Below are 21944 nucleotides of genomic sequence, written 5' to 3' on the forward strand. Positions count from 1 at the left end.
TTGCTTATTGACACATCAGGCAGATATGGAGCAACATTATCATTAACTTGAAGTCATGTTTCTTACCTCTGCTGCTTAATGCTCCACTGTGTTCACCAGCGAGAAGCTAACTGTGTTCGTCTACCGTTTGGTGCTGAGCAGGTTGAGTACAGTGGGGTTTTAGAGCTTCAGCTCACTGAAAACAGCTGCCTGCTGCAGCTGAAAACGACTCTATAAGAGCGGTGAGAGTGAACCAAAACAGTAAAGTTGTGGGCTGGACAGCTAAACAAAGAGCTGAAACTCACTGTAAAGCTGAGGGGAACTGCAGATTTTGTTGATAATTCTCTGTAGTTTCATCACTACAAGTGGCCTCTTGACATTTGATACCTGTTATGACAAACACATTAATTATAACCCCTTAAAAGGAAAAAAAGACAAACAGAACACTCACAAATTGGTCTGAGCTCAATTTTGCAAAAGATATTCTAAATGTTTCAATTATAAATAATTTGTTGCAGAAAAACACTTTAAATTAGTTGAAATTTGAATTATGCTATTTACCCCCTTTTTGACTTGACAGACATGAATGAAGTGGATTAACTATCACACTCTGCCCTTAGTGTGATAAGATACAATCTAACATAATGGAGATCGAGAACACTGCACATTATTATTCTTTCTCATCCACTACAATGGCACTTTAGCTCATAAAACAAGAGTTCTGCCAAATGTCATGCGAAGATGGATGATTATCGTCATCTCCACTGTCATGGGAATATATCTATCTGGTGTAATTTGCAGACTGGAACAGCAACGAGCACAGATAAGATCAATATTTAATGAAAGTGTAAGTGAAGCTTAAGGGTTGTCACTTATGTCTCTGCTGTTAATGACATGTCACATTATCATACTTATCAGATTGGGTCAATCTTAACTGCAATTACTGGCCTCACTTCTTTTTAATTCATTACAAATGTTGAATCATTTCAGTCGTCCACCTCTGTGCAAACACACCGGGAATGTATTCTCTGGCTGCTTGCATATGTATTTTAGACTCAACTGCCTGCACAAACTTCAAACTAAAATCTATTAATGGGAGCGTGGATTGGTATAATTCAATCAACACACCTAAAATGTGTTTGTAACTTGGAAGGAAAGTGTATTTCATGGCTGAGGAAGCCCCTATGCTTGGTGCCTCACTCTCCTTGGTAATAGTATCCCACAGTGAGCAGGCTGATTGTTTTAGTCCCAGATCACTGGTCATGGGATAAACCTGAGAGCCCAGCCTGCTTTTCATGTCAAAACCTTCAAGGGAAAGCGGCCACAATCCAAGAGCAATCACACTTGAGACATCAAAGTGCCAGGGAGAAGAGAGGCGAGAGACGGTCCACATTTTTTCCACGCAAGCCAAGTGCAACTCAAGCGTGGAGGAAGAGGAGATGATCTAAGGCGAGGGTGCCATTGAGAGGAAGACGGAGAGCAGACAGATGTGCATGGGCAGGTAGCGGCACATCAGGGCCCCTCCTGTAGCTGAGAAGCCTCCGCTGGTCACATTCCTGCTCGCTGCTCATTCACTGTCCACTTTCACATGGGCAGGAAGACCCACTGACAACCACTTTGAAACAATATTTCACAATCTAACATTCCCATGGTGAGTGCTGGAAGAAGTATTCAAGTCCTTTACTCATAAGTTAAAGTGCAACAATGGAAAAATACTCCATTACATGTAAAAGTCTTGCATTCAACATTTTACGTAAAAGTAGGGAAACATACCAAAGTATTATCAGCCAAATATACTTAATCACAAGTGAAAGTTCTCGCTATGTACAAAAATGTCCCTTTAATGGACCAATGTTTAGAGGGGAAATCTTTGTTGGAACCGCTAAAAACTAAAAAAACAAGCCAAAAAGGATGCAAATCACTGATGCAATCTTTAACAATGTATTGTTTTTTAGATTTTTTATTAAGATTAACATTTGTTTTTTTATGTAAAATCTAAATTTGAAAAATAACTACTAACGAAAGATGTCTAATAAATGTAGTGGAGTAAAAAGTAGCATAAACAAGAAAAACTCAACCTCACAACTGTACTTGAGTAAATGTACTTATTTACTTTCTCCGACTGATCATGGTTCCTTCAATACATACAGTATGTGCTATGAAGATATTTTATTACCATGAAGCTAAATGTTCAGCGTGGACAAATGATCGGTTAGCTCTTAGCAGCTGCATTTGAGGGCATCCAGCCTGGTATGATGAATAAAGGCAGAGGTTGTTAACTTGTCAGTGGTCCGTCAGACTATTCAGCAACAGGCCCGGCACCCCCCTCTCCCTCCCACCACTTCCTCGTTAGCTGTCATTCATCTCTGTTCCGCCTCACTGCTGCCCAGCCAATAGGATGCTGGCGCCTGACCAAGAAAGCCCAGGCTGCTAAGACTTGTGCAGTAAGTTGATTGATAACCATAAACAGAGCTTTTGGCTAGTTATAGGACACCATACAGGTGCAATTAACACATCAGACAGAGCCAGCAGAGAGAGATCAGCAGGTATGAAGCATGATGGGTAGGACATGATCATGATTGGGTTTACATATGAACAAGTTAATTATAGGAATGGATGTGTGAAGACATATTCATTAAAGGGGATTTGGAGGTATCATGAGGGTTCAGAAGACAAAGGCAAATATATAATGTATTCACAATGTCTTGGGTTTGAATTCTGTACATGGCAGTTGTCACAACTCAGACTATTTATATTTATATTTTGTTGGCAAAGTAGATAGAAATCAGAATCAGAATTACTTTATTGATACCTGGGGGAAATTACACAACATGGTTTTACTTGTTTTACACAATACAATTTCCTTAATTCTGCAGTTAAGTCGGCAGTTTCTTATCAAAATTTAGAGCATTTTGACTTCTAGCCTTGCTGTTGCATCATAAAAAAAGCTGCATTAATGTAGTCTGAGACGACCTGCTTTCAGCCATCCAGCCCGTGTATCTTATTGAATGCCTGTTATTTCTGAATGACAGATTCCACTGACCCACCAGTGTGGGCATGTCTCACCCTCACTGAGGATCCTTAACCATGCTGTGGCTTCATCTTCCTCCTATGTAACAAAACACCAGCAGCAGTCTGTGTTGTAAAATGGCCTACCCACATCCCGTCTTCAAAGCACCCTTTGGTCTGTGTGATTGAACAATTACTGCCATGCTTAATTTACTATCAATAGGGACTTCCACTTTCCTAGTTTACCGGCACGACTACACAATGTTTAAGTTATCCCTTTGACTCCATCAAGAGGTTTTTAGATGAAGTCAGTGGCACCGGGCAAAACAACTCACACTTTCATGGCAAAATGGTTTCCATCACAGCATGTGCATCACGCCTTTAATTTGTCTGTTACACGCCAGTGAAGAGCAAGCATACCTATGACAGCTGTTTCCAGTTTTATCAGGATCCAAGAATTATTGGAATGAAATGAAAAGCCACAAACCTTGCGCCATTTATTTTTTCCCCTTCCATCTCGTTTGAGGTTCTAAAATATCATTCTGAAAGGTAATAACTGGTTCTTGTGAAATTTGTGTTTGTACAATTTCAACATTAAACTTTCCAATTAAAGAGTGGTAAAATGTCCCCACTGAATTTCTGAACTAGTGATTAAAACTGCTGAAATATGTTAAACTACTCACTTTTTGTCAGGTAAAGCTGAATGAAAAATAAAAAAAGGCATATTCCAAAAGTCATTTTATTAAGTTCACATCAAAGTGGCTCACAGATGGTGTTCAGGTGACAGTAAACCATTATGACTGCAAAAGAAATGACGGTTCTGTTAAGCTATTTAAGGAATTCCCAATTAATATTGTATTCATTCATTTTGGCTTCTTAGTCTTACTAATTTGAAAGTCAGTAAACAGTTACTAAATTACATCCTTTGTGTAATACAGTAAGTTGGTATCTAGTCAGATTCTACTGACTTTTAGATTTTGGACCCTGAAAATTATGGAGAAATTGCTACAATACAACACTGGATGGTGGACCACGAGCAGAAATATTTATGTCCATTAAATACAACTACTACTACAGTCAGCTTTTTAACCATACAATAATGTTGATATTTCATATTCATACAATTAAAAATATTAAGCCATAACAAATGTGTTATTTTCCAAAAATGCATTGAGCTCTGTAATTTGTAATAATGTATCTGTTAGTAATATACTAACTGTAGAAGTGCAAAAACTCCCACTAAAATGTCTGTCAATGCAATAAAAACTGTTTTAATTTCAATGTGATTAATTAGTATTGTTGACTATGACTCCAATTTCATATATTCTGTGTTGTCTTTAACTGATTATATAATAACACCACCTAATAATACTCAAATTCTTATCTTTTTTCATTATTGGTTAATGTATCATTACATCATCAGTTAAAAATGACTTACATCCCTTAAGAGGTAATAAATGCACTAATTGTGGCATTATTACAATAACAGCAATTTTATGGTTTCAATTATTACATTTTCAACTAATTTAGGGGGAATTTAAATGTATTCTTTGAAGTCACTAAATTATCCATAAGTTATTATATTACTGGTAGCTACCAGCTCACTGGAGGATCCTTTAATCTGAACCACTGAAGAGCCACAGAGTTTGTTCTCTGTCATGATGAAATTAGAGCAATGTTTGAACTAAAGGACATAAAATATAATTTTGATCTGGAATGCAGAAAATTAAAATGACACTGTTTTCAATCGGATGTGGAGTTGTACGATTGTTATGTTGTTGCTTCCATGTGAAGGACCTTCATAGACTCTGAGATCATTGAACTGGTGTCGATCTGTCCGTAGATACCCACTAAAAACGCCTTGTGGAGCAAGATGTCAGCGTGTTCTGTGAGAGGAAAAAAGCACATTACAACATGAAGCTATGGACGTGTGACTCTGACCAGGACTTTGGGTGCATGCTGCGTTAAATCACTTTTTCTTTTGATAAAAAATATTGCGCGGTCATGTGATTATAAGACAAGACAGGCACAGGAGTGACTGCTTCTTACCAGATCACTGTCAACAAGAATGTGACTAAAGAGTGTTGTCTTACCTTGACAGAGAAGCACATATTCTGGAAGATTCCTGAGAGCAGTCTGTACCACGTCGAAGTTACCACTGCCCATACAGTACATGAAGGTTGGCAGGAAGTCTGTTGCCAGGCTGCAACATAGAAAACATACACTATTACGTAAGAGAAACACTAAATGTTAACAGATAAAAGTCTGCAGAAAGATAGATTGAAGATTGATTGATAGACAGGTGGGTATTACTACACCATTATTATTTTAAAACATTGGCTTTTCTTTATTCGTCTCCACACATTTCCTCTCAGCTCCAGCTTGCTTTCTGTAGGTGGTTCGTCCCAGAGTTCTGTAAACTTACCAGGGATTATTCTGGATGCAGCGCAGGGCCAGACTGAAAGCCATGTTCCGACACAACTCCTCAGAGGAAGCCATGAGTCTCTGCAGATCATTCTACAAACAGTGACACAGGGTGGTGATTGACGTGTTACACAACGACGGGTACTACACTTGACCTTTTCTTTGTTTCTGTTGTTTATGACTCACAATGAAGTACTGGATGATCTCTGGGCTCCTCCTCGACTTCTCATCCACCTCTGTCAACACTTCCAACACATCTGTAACAGACGGGGGAAATAAAACACACATTACTCATTGTGATATAAGATTTATACATGTGAAATTGCTGCAGCAGAATGTTAGTTACCCTCGACTGCCTCTCCCCTCGACATCTTTTTCAGGTACATTGTCATGTCAGCCGCACTCAGTGAAACTGAGGCAGATATGTTGACTAGGGGCAGAGAACCAGTGGCCAAGTCGTCTGGTAAAGAGCGAAAACAATTATTTAGCAAAATTGTAGTTTGCAAGAAAAGGGTACAACAGTGGCTCTTTAGGTTTACACAAAATGTCATGGATGAAGACATACACAAATTATTGCAAGGTTTTTATGTGCAATGTTCTTCAGTCATATGTGGGCTCTGCAACAACTCTATGAACTCAGAAAATCCTCCTGTGCTTACCATCTCTATCTTCTGGCGCAACCTCTGCAGAAGAACTTCTCACTGGCAAAGTGAGTCCAGCCAGCAGAGATTTCAGTTGAACCAGGTCTGGGTTTTCTGCACACAGAACCCTGGCAGGAGAAACAGCAAAACAAATCTCTAATAAAGCCATAGTTGCTGTAAATACATGGTTTCATGGTTTGCCATTTAACTGTCACAATTTTATCATGCAAAGGATATTTTTGAGGATATGCTTACTGCAAGATGTCAGAGTGCTTCTGTAAATAGGGAATAGCGGCTGCTGCATCGTGGGTGATGTATTTCTGTGTGAACTGCAAAAACTTGTTGATGAAGACCAACGGAGAACGGGTCCTCTGAAAGTTCTACAAGAAGAAAGATGCATGTTCATACATGTAAGAACATTGTAAAACTCATTAAAACAAGTAGTGACGTCTGATCTCAATCCTAAATCCTATGGTGAAGATTTGACGGTGTATGAGCCGCCCACCTGAAGGACCTTCATAAAGGACAGAAGGCAGTCTTGAAGCGCCCTCTGGTGGTCGCTGTGGAACACAAGCGGCTGCAGCAGCTCCAGGATGGCGAGCGCATTACTAAAGAACGTCATGTGGTTTTGCTGCCGAAACTCTTGCATGTTAAGGTGAATGCGACCATGTAAGAGACCTGCAATCATAGGCAGGTGTCTGGAGAAAAAAAGAAAGGAAAAACAGGCTGAACCCTCTCTTATGGCAACAGAAAATCGAGTGTTTATAGACTACATATCAAAATACTACTGCATAGAGTATCACCTAGTTTTTTTACCTGAGCAAAAGGACGGGGTGCGACACAGCCAGCTTCCTACATGCAAGGTTGGCATCAGACACACGGCTCTCAGCAGACTTTGAGTCTCCTATATCAGCAAGCAGTGTGACCAGGCGATGCACCAGGATATCAAGCTGAGAAAAACACATAATTTAAGAATATACCATATACTGTACTGTGACATATCATGGTGAATATATGCAAATTCAATCCATAAAACAAAACCATTGTTTTCTTTGAGTTGTCAACAACAGACGAAATCCCAGATCCTAATTTTCAGCATTAAGTTCGCTTCCTGTGAAGTGTGCAGTTTATGGAACTCAGCGAAGGCTGTAGGTCATGACTTGTGATGTATTTTGTGATAAGCAATGGAATATTTAAGTGCATTTGTTTCTGTTGCTTGTCCTGTTGGTTTTAATTTTACAGCAATTACAAAATCAGTTTTTACTCTGTAATATCCAAATATATTTAAGAATCTAATCAGATATTTCACTCAATATGAAGAGCCTCTAGTCTAAGTACAGTATGACATTGCTACTATATTCACAAGAAGAATAAACAAACATATCATTATACCATGGTAGCAGGACATAGAAATTCAAATGTCACAACAAAATCACTTACATTTAGAAAACTATGTGGTCTTACCTTGCAGCTGCTGCCATATGCAGCTCCCCCACTGCTGAGGGTGCCTTCAGGCAGGGTAACATGCTGGATGACCTCAGGGAAATGCAGATAGATCTGCAGCAGCAAGTTCTGGCACCGCTTACTCATCGCACTGAAAGACAAAATAAACAAACTGGGATGTACACTGTATGCTATGGTTTAGACAGAAGGCATCAACTACAGGAATATGCCATTCACTTCAGGGAAAACACATTTTATTATTGGCTTAGGACAATTCAGCTGTCCATGGTAAACCTAGAAGCTTAGTAACATAATAATCAAGACTGTAATCCCTGATGTTATTGAGTTGTGTAGCTTGAAGCTATTTAATTGACAGTGACTGGTTGACCAATTCTGAGCAGCATAGAAAGTTTGTCACAGCTTTTCAACTCAAGTGAGTTTTACTCTATAGTGAGACTAACATCATAAAGCAAACAATATTCCCCGTTTCCCAGAAAATTTACCTTGGGTTTTGTCAAATTCACTGGATTACTTACTTCAATGGATTAGGAACAGAGCTGATATGAGATAACAGATTAGAGAGCATGATAAAGCACTCCTCTATTGTTTCTGTCAACAAGCGACAATAATTAATGTACATTAATACAAACTAGACACATGAATAACGTAATGTAATTCTGAGGCATTTGCCTTCAAGTCACTGTGGTTTCATAAAATCCTCTAAGGCTCTTGTCTCTTGTCATGTCAACTAACTGAAGAGTTTATTACAGCTACGAATTAAGCAAATCAGAGCGACCTTGACCAAGAGTAAAGACTCGCTCGTTGTTCAATGGTTGGTGTGTAATTGGAATAAACACCAGCTTATCTGACAGCGAGGTTTCACAAGAAGAATGGTCAACACACAATCAAGTGTTTATTCAACACAAGGCCAAAACCCTTTACTTTCAACATGTTTTTATCCTACCATATTTTCACTAGCAACAATTTTACCAGACAGCTTAACTGTACTTAAAATACTGTAATTCGGAAGCTAATTTTGCTTGACCTTGGCCAAAGTTTCCTCATTAAAGTGGTTTAATAACCAGAGACATATTCATGAAAGGAGGGTTTGCCTCCACAAAGAGTTGCACCCTGATCTCTGACAGCTAAGTCAGAGCAGGAATTCACAACACAGGCAAGTTTAGAGCTTCAGCCTTAATCCTCTTGGCTTCATTATAATACACTGAGCTTTTAAAGAGATCACAGTACAGACGACTTCTGCTGGTTTTAATTTCACACCAATAGACCTAATTATCGAGTTTTCCCTGGTCCACAGCATTGTGGCTGACAGAGGAAGTCTAAAAAGTTCATCTGCACTGAGAAGGAAAATCTACTGCGATTTACCCCAAGTTTATCAGCACACCCTAACAGGGAAAAAAGGGACTGGCCATAGCTGAGCTAATTAGAAAGAACAATACAATGTGTCGAAATGGATGGGCTGAGCATTTTGGTGAACCTTATACAACAAAATGTGATGAGCATATGTGTCTTCAAATATGGAGGGATAAGATGGAGGAAAGATTTGAGAATAGAAGTCAAGTTAACTCAAGTCAATCTTATTTATAAATAATATTGTAAATAATATCACAAATTTCCCTCAAGGGTCTTTACAATCTGTATATCATATGACACCCTCTGTGTTTAAACCCTTGATTGGTATAATGAACCCCCCCCCCAAAAAAAAATGGAAGAATCCTCAGAAAGAGCAACAGAGGAGAGATCCTTCTTCCAGGACGGACAGACATGCAATACAAGATGAGTGTTGAAACAATAACATGACCTTACCTGTCCTCCCATTTCTTTGTGCAGTTGATGAGATACTCTGAGACTTTCTTGATGTTTTCTAGATCTCCATTGCAGTAGGAGTGAAGGAGGGGCAGCCTGGACTGGATGAGGGAACAGGAGGCCTGGTCCAAGATGCTTTTGTCATCGCGGGGCGAGTCGCGACTGTTGAGTTCTGACTCTGACAAGATCAGGTCGACCAGGCTGATGAGCTCCTCCGAACTGAGTCGTAGCACAAACTTCTCCGTTTTCTTCTGCACAGAAAAAAAGAAAAATACACGAGTCATCAGCTTCAACAGAATGAACTCCCTCTGACCTCCGTCTCATCAAAACACAGAAAAAAAGGGTGACAACTAGGGATTTTGTATGTGGGCTTTTGATCTCACTTGAGGGATCTTCTGGTCGCGTCCTTGCCAGATACGCGGGATGTGGCTGCACGCCCACAGGAAATCCAGGGCCGATGATGGGTCAAGTCTGAAAAGTGTTACGCAGACAGTTAGAATAATCTCTCACTGTAAGAAACATCATGCTCAATAAAATTACTGTAGGTTAATCTACAAGTCATGCAAAACATAAAATGTTTTGAAAAATTGTGTACTTGTAGTCTCTGCGCTTGCTGAGAAGAGCACTGATGCACTGCAGGAGGGTGGACCAGTTTGACTGATGTGTAAGCAAAGCCAAAAGATAAGGTCTGTAGGCAGGGGTTCCGCGTGCCTGAAATAAGACAAACGGTAAGAAAGGATGCGTCAGTAACGCCAAGCAAACACTTACTCCGGTGTGATAAGACAAGAGAAGTACATTATCTGCAGGCAATGCTTATCTTACCTTGTTGAGCGCAAACAGCAGTTTCTGTTGAAGGTCTGGACACACTGAAGTGACCTCAGGGTCAAGATGCTCCAGCCAATCAACCAGCAGCCCAGAGCTCAGTCCCGACTTTGTCACCTCAGAGCTGCTGGCAAAGGTGAAACTGAAAAGTTACCTCAATGGAGATGTGATTGAACATCTATTCAATTCCTATAGCCTTAATAATCAAGACAGCAGAAAGATAATGTGTAGAATACAACAGAGCTAATACCCAATGTTCATGTGCTTCATGTAACCAACGTTCTGGTTCATTACAGCCAACAAATCCAAGTTTTTAAGAGACCTTATGTGTCAGTGAGCGACCTCTCAGTATGTACCTGCCTCACTGGCAGTGTTGCTTGAACCCAACATAGAAAAGATTGTGTAAACTGTTCTATGATTTTCACAGCGAGTGAATCTGCAAAGCCAATATAAAGCTGCAAACCCAATTAAACCTTTCCAAACCAAATCCAATAGCAGTTTCAGAGTACAAGGCCACGGACAGCAAACGCCACTTTGCCTATTTTGTCACAGGCAGCTGTGTTTGTCATCGAGCGCTGTCAAATATAAATGTTTCTTGCATGACTTGAGAGGGAAATAGAATTGCCGTGCTCACTTGTTGGAATCCACTTCCTTTTTCACAGCTCGCTCCTCACTTTCCTGAAGCAGCAAGGAAATCACCGTGGCAACGGGGCCAGCTGTCCCGTTCTGTGTACCAACAGTCATCAGCAGAGACAGCAGCTCCTCCAAATACGGCGACCTCACCTCCATCAGCCCTTGTAACACTGGAATATAATAAAAACAGCATGCTTAGCAATGGGCTTTGGATTGCCATTATGCTTCCTTGTGTAACAAAAATGTTAAATGTGGCAGCTAACTATGAGTGTAACAATATATTGTATTACATGAATCTTTTAGTACGAGGCTTTTGCTTCAGTTCATAGTCTATCAAACAATTCACCACTGGATTTGTTCTCAATTCAAGCTACTGTTTTTGTTACTACTTTTTATTGTAAAGCACTGTTTGTCTTTGAAAAATCTAAAATCCACAGATCAGTTTCTTATTACTTTTGCTGTACTGAAAAAATAACAAAACCCCTACACTGTAATGACAATAATGTATGTATCTAAGTTAAGTGGCCATTGCCAGTCACTTCTAAAAACCTTTGCAATTATGCAACAGTTGACATTTTACTTGATAAATGACAAAAAAAAGTTTTTTACCTGATAAAACAATATATCAGGTTTCAAAACTGTGACAAATTAACTCTGTCAATCAACTAATTATTTGACTAATGTTTGAAACACTAAATCTGATGCTCAGTTCGAACAAAAGCACATTCACATCCATACAATGACTCCATTAATACCTTTCCCAATGAGCTCTGCTTCTGCATTACATCTGTCTCCAGCTTTCAGCATTGCAATGATGGCTCTCAGGGGCACTTCAGTTTCTCTGTGATATGCCAAAGCCTCAGCCAGGTGGAGGAAACCTGTACGCACTGCAGGCCAGAGACACTTGTCACTCGCTGTTTATAGAACATGAATGAATCAACATTTGAAAAGATTAAGAGTTGAGGTGCTCACCATCATTGTGCCTGTGTTTGTGAGAGTTTTGACCAGCAAAGGATTTGAGCAGAGTCTTCAGTGGTCCTGCCTCCACAGTTGGGTTGTCTAACCAGATTAACATCTCAACAATGACTTTAAGGAATAGCGAGGAGAAGGCAATGTCCTGGGACACGAGACGCTGGAAGACATCAAGCAGGAGAAATAAGAAAGAATTCTTATATTCTAACGTTTTATGACTCAACATGGAATTATAAACTGATCGTCAGCAAGCCTTACCTGGTAAAGGTGAAGTTGGCGCATGAGAGGACAGGAGAGGGCATGGCTGCGGTGCATTGACATGACAACAGGCCCTGCGTGAGCAGAGGTGAGCAAGGCAGCAATAGCCTGTAGGAGCCGAAATGCCAACCCACCCTGCTGGAGTTGGCCCTGCTTGGCCCGCATCAGCTCTTTAGCCAGGGCCTGCTGCAAGGCCAGAGAGAGCTGGCTGGGAGGGGGGCCGTGCCAGCGAGGGTCCACGTTTAAGGGGAATATCTATGGAAGCAAAGGAAACAGAAACAGGTCAGTTTGACAAAGAAGTGACTCAACGCCAACTTGGAATAAACAAATGGAGGAAAAAATTGTTGTGAGGTGATTTTTTTTTACATTTAGCCCACAAAGAACTGCGTTTTAACCCCATGATATCCAAAAAGTCCAAACGGAAAACAAAACAAAACAATCATACCACAAAGAAATTAGATAAAAATAGCTGGTATATCCCACCTGGAGCAACATGCCAGTGAGATCATCGTCAGGCCCGACTGCAGGAAGCTGACTGGCTGCTCTCATCTTCACAGAGCTGTGGGGCGTTTCCACGGTAACTTTGGCCTTACTTGTTTCAGCAGAATCTGTCAGGGCATTGACTAATTTAGATTATTTTCATACATTTTTTAGTACATTTTTTGTCAGATACTTAATCGTATGTGTACCTATAACAAATCTTAATATTGTTTAACGCATTTACAATAATGTGAATAATCTAAACATTTAATAGAGACAATGACTTAAATGTAAAGTGTCATAAAATAAGCTGAAATTGCAGACAAACAACCATTTGGAGGCTAAAGTCACCAACCTGTGTCTGGAGGAAGAGAGGAGCTCAGTAATGAATGGAAAGTGTGCCCCCCAGTGGCACCTCGCTCATGCTGCACTTCAACCAGGTGTGCCATGTAGTCTATTGCAGGATAAATCGAAAATTAGATGAATCATAAATATCTTAAGACCACAAATCTCAAAATCCTAAACCACTTAAAAAGTAGGATATCTGCAGCACTCTTACGCTTGTCCATGATGTTCTCTTCCAGCGTCTGTGGATCATGGGAGACGGCCTGGTCCAAGTACTGCAGCAGTTTACTCATGCTGGATACTGGAATGCCAAAGGACTGTACAAACAACAGCAGCTGCTGAGGCTCCAGGTCTTGCAAAGCTGGGGGAAACACGTGTATTGTTCCGTTAAAAACGTAATAGAAAAACAGCAATACTTTTGTACACAACATTTTTGTGTAATATGACAAGTTGTACCTGCATCAACCAATCGAGAAACCTCTGACCGAATCATCCTCAGTTTCAACCAATCAGGCAGCAGAAGGGCCTCTTCTGAGGTGTCAACCAGGAAGGCAGTGGGTAGAGGTTTCTTGTCGGGAAACCAAATGTCCAAAAGAGCGTAGAAATCACTCTCTCCTGTAAAAATACGCAATAGTTTTATGTTCTTACAGGCCTTTTAACACTGCAAACATTGAACTGAAAAGTGAACAGGACTACCTTTGGGTGGCCCCAGAGTCAGCAGGATAACCATGGCATGGACGACAAGAATGTGCATCGTAGCGGTCTCTCCTGTGGTCCAACGCAGAAACACCTGGTCCTGAGATTCCGACTAAAACAAAACAAGACAAAAAAGTTGGTCAAGCACAAGTTTTATCATGCAGTTCCCTCCTTTTCATTACACATCCCCAACAAATGCCTACAGACATCAAACAGGTATTAATCTTCAAAAATGAAACTTCATTTCAAGGCCCAAAACATAGCTCTTACTTTTTATTGCAAGATTTTAGGGGATGTTTCACTTAAAAACTTCACTTGAGAGGATCAATAAAATGTTAGCCATAATATAAATGATGACTCAGTTAGAAACAGAACTCCTGCCAGTGCTCACCCAGCTGTACAGATCCTCTCCCTCTTTGGTTTTCCTCATCCTCTTGATGTATGTAGAGAAGATGGTGAGGAAAGCACTGAGCACAGCATCTGACTCAGGCCTGCAGGAATGTTTGGAGAACAGGCTGTTCATGATGGTGGAACGCTCGACGATTAACCGGGCAACGTCCTATAGAGGTTGAATGAGGATGAGATCCATGTCAGCACTGCTCCATGAAAACAAAACTGATTTGAGATTAAATAAAAGCATGTAATGTAAATGTAATTTAAGCAACTCGCCGTGATTACCAGAGCCAGGTCATTATGAGAAGCCTGCTCCTCCACTGGTGCATGCTGGGATAGGTAGATGAGATAGGCACTGATCGTCTGTGGATCTGTCTCCATGTGAATAGCCTTCAAGGAAGCAGACAGACAAGACATTCCCTTCAGACTCCTACTCATCTATCCTCCTAAAAAGGTTTACATTTATTCCCAGTTATTGGCAGTCGACTGTTGAGTCAGACACTGACCTGCTGCAGAGCAGTGGACGTCATGCCTCTGACGCTGTCAAACAACGGGAGCTTTGGGAGGTCTTGTAGCAGCCACTGGTACCCTGGCAAGAGCTCAGCATCTGCCGAGTCTTCTTCCATGGGCTGGTCGCGCTCCTCTCCATCCTTCAAGCCTCCTTCACTCAGCACCAATGACAAACCCTGCACACAAATATATAATGTAAATAGAATCATTCTTTAACACACAAAGCAACTAAAGATGATGTTTTCTGCTTCCAATACAATACCTTCATGGCTAGCACTCTCGATGCCACTTGAGAAGAGCTGAGACGACGCAGAAAGTAGTCCAGCACTTCACATGTCGTCTGTTCGTCAGCCTTAGGACCTAACAAAAGATCCTGGAGCCGTCCAAGTAGCTGCCTTTGCTTTTGTTGTCTCTAACAGGAAGAGAGATCATAATTCAGTATTAGTCAAAAGTCAGTACTACCAAGCTACAAGTGAGTATAAATAAGCATGAGCATAAATTTAGCATGTAGCACGTCAATTTGAGACCAAAGATGAATAAAGAGCAGTCATTAAGAACATTCAAAAACAAAAACAATGTACAAACAGGACCTTTTCAGTAATTACTGACTGCCAACAGTAAGATATGGTGTTATCAACTTACTTGTCTCTTCTTGGCTTTCTGCTCTTTGCTCTCTCCCTCTTCGTCATCCTCTATTGGCAGACTGTCATCCGCAGCATCATGCAGAAGGAATTCACACAGGCACTGCACTGGAAGCACATCCAAGGACCCCTCACTGGACTGGACCAAATCAGCCAACCACGGCATAGACTGAGAGGAAGCCTGTGAAGGATTGAAAATGCACTACAGTTACAGGATGCACACAGAACACAAAAGCACAAAAGAATCATGTGGTTTTTTTCCCTTTTAGGTCAGGCTCAATTTATGTTCTTGAACCAATGTTTTTGCTGCCAATAAATCACTCTGTCAACATTTTTCTCAAGTTGAAATCCAGCTTTGGTGGAAAAGCACAGGTTTACAATACTAGAGATTCTGGGTTCTAATCCAAAGCAAGTGCAGTGAAGTACCAAGCTGATATTTTACACAAGTGATGTGCTTGTTGAGACACAATCCCTATTTTGAAGGTAATACAGGCGTCAGCTACATCTGTAGCCTGACAAAGTCTCTGAGCTATTTTGAGACATTCATTCATTTTGTACTGTGAGCACTAGAACAATGTTACAGTACGTTTTGGGCAGTTGTGTAGTGTGTAGTAGTGTGTACATGGTATTACCTGTCTCTGGATGATATTCAGGAGGAAGTCTGGATTGCGGCTGCGGCAGAGAAGATGTCCCAGACGCAGAGACTGGTTGAGGGTTTTTACCTGCTCCTGGACCTGAGGAGGAGGTCGACGAGGAGGACCCCTGAACACAAACAAAAACCATCTTACCGTCACACAGCTGTCACAACACTTTTATCAAGTTTTTAAGTTCAAGTGCTAACTTACATTAATACAGGACTTCTTACATTATGATTACACTATATAAAAGTAGGATGGTGTAAGTTTACTGTGACCTCCCTTTGATCCAAATAAAGTTGAGGATTTGACTCTTATGGTCATGCGAAGTCTCAAGATCCAATTTGAATAACTTTTTTACTTTAGAACTGAGGCATTTCCTTTGAGAATACAATTTGTCAATCAAGGTAATTCCTCTTAGTCTCTTACTGTGGATCCAGACTGGTAAGCTGGGACAGCAGCAAGCTGTTGCTCTCTGTGATGGTCTGTTTGGTGGAGGCTGCTGCTAAGTGGCTCTCAAAGGCCAGGATCTCTTGTTTCTCTCTCTGGGAAATCTGCAGCTCCCTGTTGATCATCTCCGTCTTTGTGTCCTCATCGGCAACGGTGCACGGAGGGTAGGTATAGTTACTATGGAAACATAGAGAGATGTTTATTAGTTGTTCAGCAATATTATCTTGAAGCTACTCAATTCTAAATGATCTTCACCTACTTTGTCATAACCATCTCCATGAGCATTTTCAGTGTAGGATATCCATCCCAGGCAGCCAAACCTAAAGGAAATAAATGTCAGACAATATATTTAATAACTTAGAATATATACCATAGCTACTCTTTTGTATGCAACATAGAAAATAGTGTTCTGTACCTATTTTCTGAGGATTAAACGCAGCCACCACAAGCAGCAGCAGCCACGCCTTCCAATACAGTGTGGATATTGCCAAATTTGGCGGTTGGTACCTTAAACATTAAGAGTCGTTTGTTATTTTAAACTGTAAACTGTGTGACCTGAAACTGTTGTTAAAAGCCAGTGAAGACAGTTGAAGTACCCTGCAGGCAGCTGGATGTTCTCTGGGTGGTGGTATGTACACAGATTCAGCACTGCGTCAATGAGTTGAATCCTCTCCACTTTCAGGACCTCCAGATCTGTTTAGAGAGAAGCAGTCAGCTCTCTTCAAACAGATATGTCAAGAATCATGTCAAGAAGTATTCAAACAATTACAATGAAAACCATATTTGCTTTCCTAACGTGCAGTTTGCCGACTTGTGAGGATAAGATGTGAATATGCCCCATGGAAGAAAAGTTGGCTGCTCATTAAACTGAGGCACATGTGTTAACCAAATGCCCAAACATTCTGCCAGAGTAATATAAACAGCTTTAACTGTGATCATAAACATGAGTGACAGCCTAAGTGGAACTTCACACACCATCACCAACTCCAGCAGCCCTTTTAACCAGATGATCTGCGAGCTCCATGGCATCAGCTGGGCCCAGGGGCAAATCTCGTGACAGCCCGATCACCAGAATGCGCATCAGTGTGTCCTCCAACAGAGGCACCTCAGAGCAGAGGCGAAGGAAGAAACTGAGGAATTAAAAAAACAAACAAAAAAAAAACGCTTAGTAAGTTGACAGCGCTGGATACACTCGGATGGAAACATGATTAATTTTGAATAATGTAGGAAAACTCACTTTCTGTCACTCTCGGGAGGCCAGTTGTCCCACTTGTAATATGTCTCAGGTTGCTCTGTGAACAGCACTTTGTGAAGGCTGCAGACATAAAAGAGATCCATCGTATATAAGACAGCTGAAAACATGACTAGCTTGTGCAGTATGAACAATAAACACATCAGATATATGCAGTTACCGACCAGTGAACGTAGTCTTTTGCGCCGACTTTGCTGATGGTGGGAACCACGGTGTGAAGCCACCACACAGCGTCCCTCTGGATGGCAGCTATCTGACTCTGAAAAGCTCTCAGGACCTCCAGATCTGAAACAAACATGTCTAGGGTAAACCATAATCATGCATATTTTGGTTAATAAATACACCATTAATACAAACACACAGCACTCACTCTTCTTCTCTCCTTTGTCCCATGCAATGCCAGCTTCTTTGACCTGAGCGGTGATGCCCAACATCATGGAGACTGTCAGTAAATCTGTCACCTGGATAACAAATCGCTCCTATGGGGAAAAAAAGGATAAACAGTGTAAATACATGAAGATTAAAGCTGAAACTGACTGAGGGATTTTCATATATACTTACTTTGAACTCCATGTCCACGTAGGTGGTCTCCTTTCTCTCCTGCATTAAACCGAAGCAGAAGGACTGGAAGTTAATCTCATGCTTGGTCTGTTTGATGATTTCTCTCAGCAAGGCTCGGGAGGCACGGAGGTAGTCGTCCTTATTGGTTAGCAAGTCCTGGAACACCATCGCCAGGAACTACAGACACAAAGGAAGACAGGGAGATTTTGAGAAAACAATAGAATTTAAAAACAGATTTTAGAAGCCAAAAAATTAAAACAGAAGCAAATGAATGATTAAAATGGGAACATTATTTCCAAAGTACTATTTTGTTTAAATCTCTAATTTCACCTTTGGAGCCTGCTCTGGGCTGTGCTGCAGCACTGTGTGGAGGACTTGCATGTTGTTAGGATTCCTGGCATTGGACAGCTCATTGAAGATCACCAGCTTCACCATCGTGCCCAGGTTGTCTCTGTGTGCGTTAAGCAGCTCCCTGGAGAATCACCGCCAAAGCACCAGTTAGTGGAGGTCGCTGCGTGTAACAACAAGTTAGAAGTAAAAACTAAAGCAGACTCCACAGACCTGACACACAGCATGTAGTGGTTGAGGAGGACTTTAGGTTTGAGTCGGATCTTGATCAGGTTGGAAACCACTTCCATGTCATCTGCTCCATGGCTGTTGCAGTTCATACATAAAGACATGAGGAGGTCTTGAGCTGGTCGAGTCAGCTGTGCACACACAAAAACAAAGAAAGTGAGTTGAAACTCATTAATTACAGTAATCAACACTCGACTTTATATTCATGATGATTTCACATAAACACACAAAAAAGTGAAAATTAGAAAAATATTAGATACTGCCATTTTGCAGTATATTGTTGCTTCTCTTACATTTAATAATCAATACACTGGCACCACAGTGCAAGAGAATGTATGACTATTATAGGAAACCTTTTACCTTTCATTTAAAAAGACACTGTGACAAATGATCTGTTATTGCAGCACTGCCACTATCATCCTTCAATTCACTCACCAAATGCAGTATTTTACTACAGGTCGTGGACAGAAAATATATAGCCAATGAGACACTAGGAAATTGAGCATTGCACATGGTTTATTGCAGGATATTCGTTGCTCACCTTTGGGTTCTGGAGCCACATCTCCAGTCTCTGCACAGCCATGAGCCGAGCCTCTCTGTAACCACACGTGGCTGTGAGCAGACGCAGCAGGTTTCGGGACACATTGTCCATCGGCTGCCTGCGGTTCAACTGATCCCTGAGGACGTCAAGCACGTAGTCCTCCACGCTCTCTGCCAGTTCTTCATACCTACAGTACGCCAGAGGGTGAGACAAAAGACAAAATGGTGCAGGAAATCAGTACTTTTTTTTTTTACAAGAACAAATCAATAAAATATCAAAATCATCATCTTGTACACTGTAGCATCCCTCACATCTATGTGGGTAGTTTTCATACCTCGGCATAACCTGCCCATCATCCTCAGGGCTGAGTTTCTCCTCTGCTATCAGCAATTCAGTCTGGCTGTCGTCCTCGTCGGGGGTTGAGGGATGAGGGCTGCTACCTAAAATCAAAACGGAAAAAAAACAAACGCATCAGCACTTGTTTTCTGCATCAGCAATCCTAACACCCAACAGGCCAGTGGGTTTTCTCAATGTAGCCGTACCTGCACTGAGATCTCCACCAGAGCGGCTAGTGTCAGCCTGCAGCAGCATACTCTTAGGGGGCATCTTTGTCCCAAAAGCAGTCTGGATGTTGTCAACAAAATTCTTACAGTGAGAACTGTCCACCCAGATTCTTTCCCCCAGCGAGTCCTCAATGTACACCTGAAAAGACATTTCAGATTGACAAAATGTTCCTACTTGGCAAAACTAAAACGTTGTAAACAAAGGAATTTATAAAACTATTTTGGGTGTTTAGGAGACTCTTACTTTAACAAAGATTTCTGGCCAATTCTCATCTTCCTCGTAGGCCGCCATCAGCAGATTGCAAGCAAGAACAGACACAAGGCTGTTCCCCTTTGCTTTAAAGTTGATTGAAGCATCCCGACGCAGGAGGCTGCACAAGGCCTTGAGACAAGATGGAGACAGGTGGAAAATAATAAAATTCCAGTCAACTTCCAGACAGTCGTCACTTTCCTTATATGTATTACAGCCTTACTGTTAGAAATTTTACCTCAATAATTCCTTCAGTAGCAAAAACGTTGGGCTTGATTTTGGCCAGGAACATGAGACTGAGGTACAGTGTTATGTCAGGCTTGGCTCGGTTCATCTTGAGTTGTTTCACTGCTCCACACAGAAGTCCCTCGATGCGATCATCATTTCCTTCAGACTCTGCAGCTTCAATCTCATCCAGCAGCACTGCTGGTGACACTACAATACAAAAAAAAAAGAGTTTTAACTTTCATTGCAACTTTGACCATGTAAAATATACAGCATACATGTTGTAGCCATTTTTATGTTGTGAAAAAACAGGCACAGAGCCACTGATTTACCTTCAATAGGTACCACTGATGGCTCCTTTATTGAGGGCGATATTGCCCTCTTGTCCACAGCTGCGACATCAGCGAGTCGTCCCAGAGCACTGACCGGAGGGGTGGTGGATAGTTTGGGCCGCTTGGCGAGGCTGGACAGACCCGATGAGGAGGGCAGAGTGGAGGAAGTCTCTCTCTTACGGTCAGCAGGTAAACCTGTGGATGCTGGCTTCAGGAGGACAGCGGGGGCTTTGGGCTCTCCACCCTGACTCTTTGACCCAAGAGCAATGAAATCTCCTGGTGGAGGGTGACCTGGGAAAAGCAGGAAAAGCAGGTGTCACAGTAAGATGTGATTTTATCTTTATCTTAAAACAACACAAGGTGACTCTGGGGTTGGCATTATACCTGATGGTTTTGCAGCACTGGGGCGCCTGAGAGTTGTAGGCTTTGGTCGATTCATTTTGACCAACAGGCACAAGTAAAAACCAAATTCACAGCAGGTTAAGCGGGTGACATAACCTAGCGTGGAGTGGTCTGTGTATGAGAAAAACACGGAGAAACACGAGATTAGCACACGTAAAACACACACGTTTAGTACCGTTAGCTTAAGGAAACTTACCGGCTAGAGCTAACATCAATTAGCTATTTAAGATCCTAAATCACAATAACTAATGACTTGGCAAAGAAAACCAACATTAGCGTTACAGACCAAAAGACTGTTCAGTCTCAGTTGACAGCCTGCATGCTGTTAATAACATTTGTACTACATACTGCACAACATGCTAGGCTAACGACAATAAATAACGCTAAAGCTATATATGTGGCTGTTAGCAACCAGCTAGCTTAACGATGTCAAGCGTAGCACTGACTGGGAACTAGCGTTAATTGGCCAGCAAATTAACAAACATAAATGAAAAATGTCTCACATATTTATTCAGTCTCATTAAAATGATCGTGGTTAGTCTGACCGATGCACCTTAAAGCAAAAATGAACGTTTGCCGACTCAAAGCTATCAGACAGTCTAAGCCGTAATGGCTTCTTCTTCTCTGTATTGTGGTTGTTCGCTAACAAACATAAAAGGTCATACCGCCGCCTAGTGCCAGGAACTGTCAAGTGGTGATGTTGTTACACTGAAAGCAGTCCATTCGACACAGATCGACCTAATTTTCTCTAAATGTTTTATCATGAATTTATTCATCGTATCGTTGAGTGGATAGTTGTCATAAGTGTATACTGGTGAGTCTTCAGTGCCCAGTCACCATCGTGCGGAACTACACCTGTAAACGGAAGTATCACTATGCCTATTGTGTCCTGATTGTGTCTAACTTGGCGCTAGAGGCGTGCAGTTGTAGTTACTCACTGTTACCACCAGAGGGCAGGAAGAGAGGGCAGTGTATACAGTGTAAGTCATGCCAAGTCAATGGTGTGCCCTCTGGTGGCCACAGTGAGTAAATACAACTGCATTATAAAGTTAGACATACTAGCATAGTAAAACTTCCGGTCAACATT

At 41.3% G+C, this 21944-nt stretch overlaps 1 protein-coding gene across 1 annotated transcript; it reads right to left on the reverse strand.

Annotated features, from left to right (window-relative positions):
* Positions 1-4436: 4436 nt before the first annotated feature.
* ints1 (integrator complex subunit 1) lies at positions 4437-20948 on the reverse strand. The gene is made up of 47 exons (XM_070922778.1): positions 20840-20948; positions 20456-20746; positions 20137-20333; positions 19893-20030; positions 19628-19787; positions 19420-19525; positions 19086-19272; positions 18530-18675; positions 18299-18440; positions 17969-18145; positions 17778-17886; positions 17572-17692; positions 17393-17470; positions 17131-17285; positions 16752-16848; positions 16571-16662; positions 16415-16475; positions 16135-16332; positions 15703-15832; positions 15072-15251; positions 14692-14841; positions 14426-14605; positions 14205-14309; positions 13918-14085; positions 13524-13638; positions 13287-13445; positions 13045-13191; positions 12841-12939; positions 12489-12613; positions 12006-12260; positions 11748-11907; positions 11531-11662; positions 10777-10945; positions 10143-10266; positions 9916-10031; positions 9704-9791; positions 9321-9571; positions 7518-7647; positions 6870-7003; positions 6559-6751; positions 6309-6433; positions 6072-6181; positions 5759-5872; positions 5599-5669; positions 5414-5505; positions 5082-5191; positions 4437-4874 (listed from the first exon to the last, which is right to left on the reverse strand). Exons 1-47 carry the CDS (start codon positions 20892-20894, stop codon positions 4759-4761), a joined length of 6558 nt encoding a protein of 2185 aa, XP_070778879.1. The 5' UTR covers positions 20895-20948; the 3' UTR covers positions 4437-4758.
* Between the last annotated feature and the right edge of the window lie 996 nt (positions 20949-21944).

This window comes from Enoplosus armatus, chromosome 17 (genome assembly GCF_043641665.1).
Source record: "Enoplosus armatus isolate fEnoArm2 chromosome 17, fEnoArm2.hap1, whole genome shotgun sequence".
Lineage (NCBI taxonomy): Eukaryota > Metazoa > Chordata > Actinopteri > Centrarchiformes > Enoplosidae > Enoplosus > Enoplosus armatus.

Bases quoted from the DNA above. Each gene is read 5' to 3' on its own strand.
- ints1 (XM_070922778.1), bottom strand. From the start codon at position 20,894: ATGAATCGACCAAAGCCTACAACTCTCAGGCGCCCCAGTGCTGCAAAA. The intron at 15,833-16,134 runs GTAAGAGACTAA...GTTTGTGTTCAG, and splicing joins CTTACCAGTCTGGATCCACA to GGGTCCTCCTCGTCGACCTC. The intron at 12,614-12,840 runs GTTGGTGACTTT...ATGCCCTGACAG, and splicing joins CTCTCTTCCTCCAGACACAG to ATTCTGCTGAAACAAGTAAG.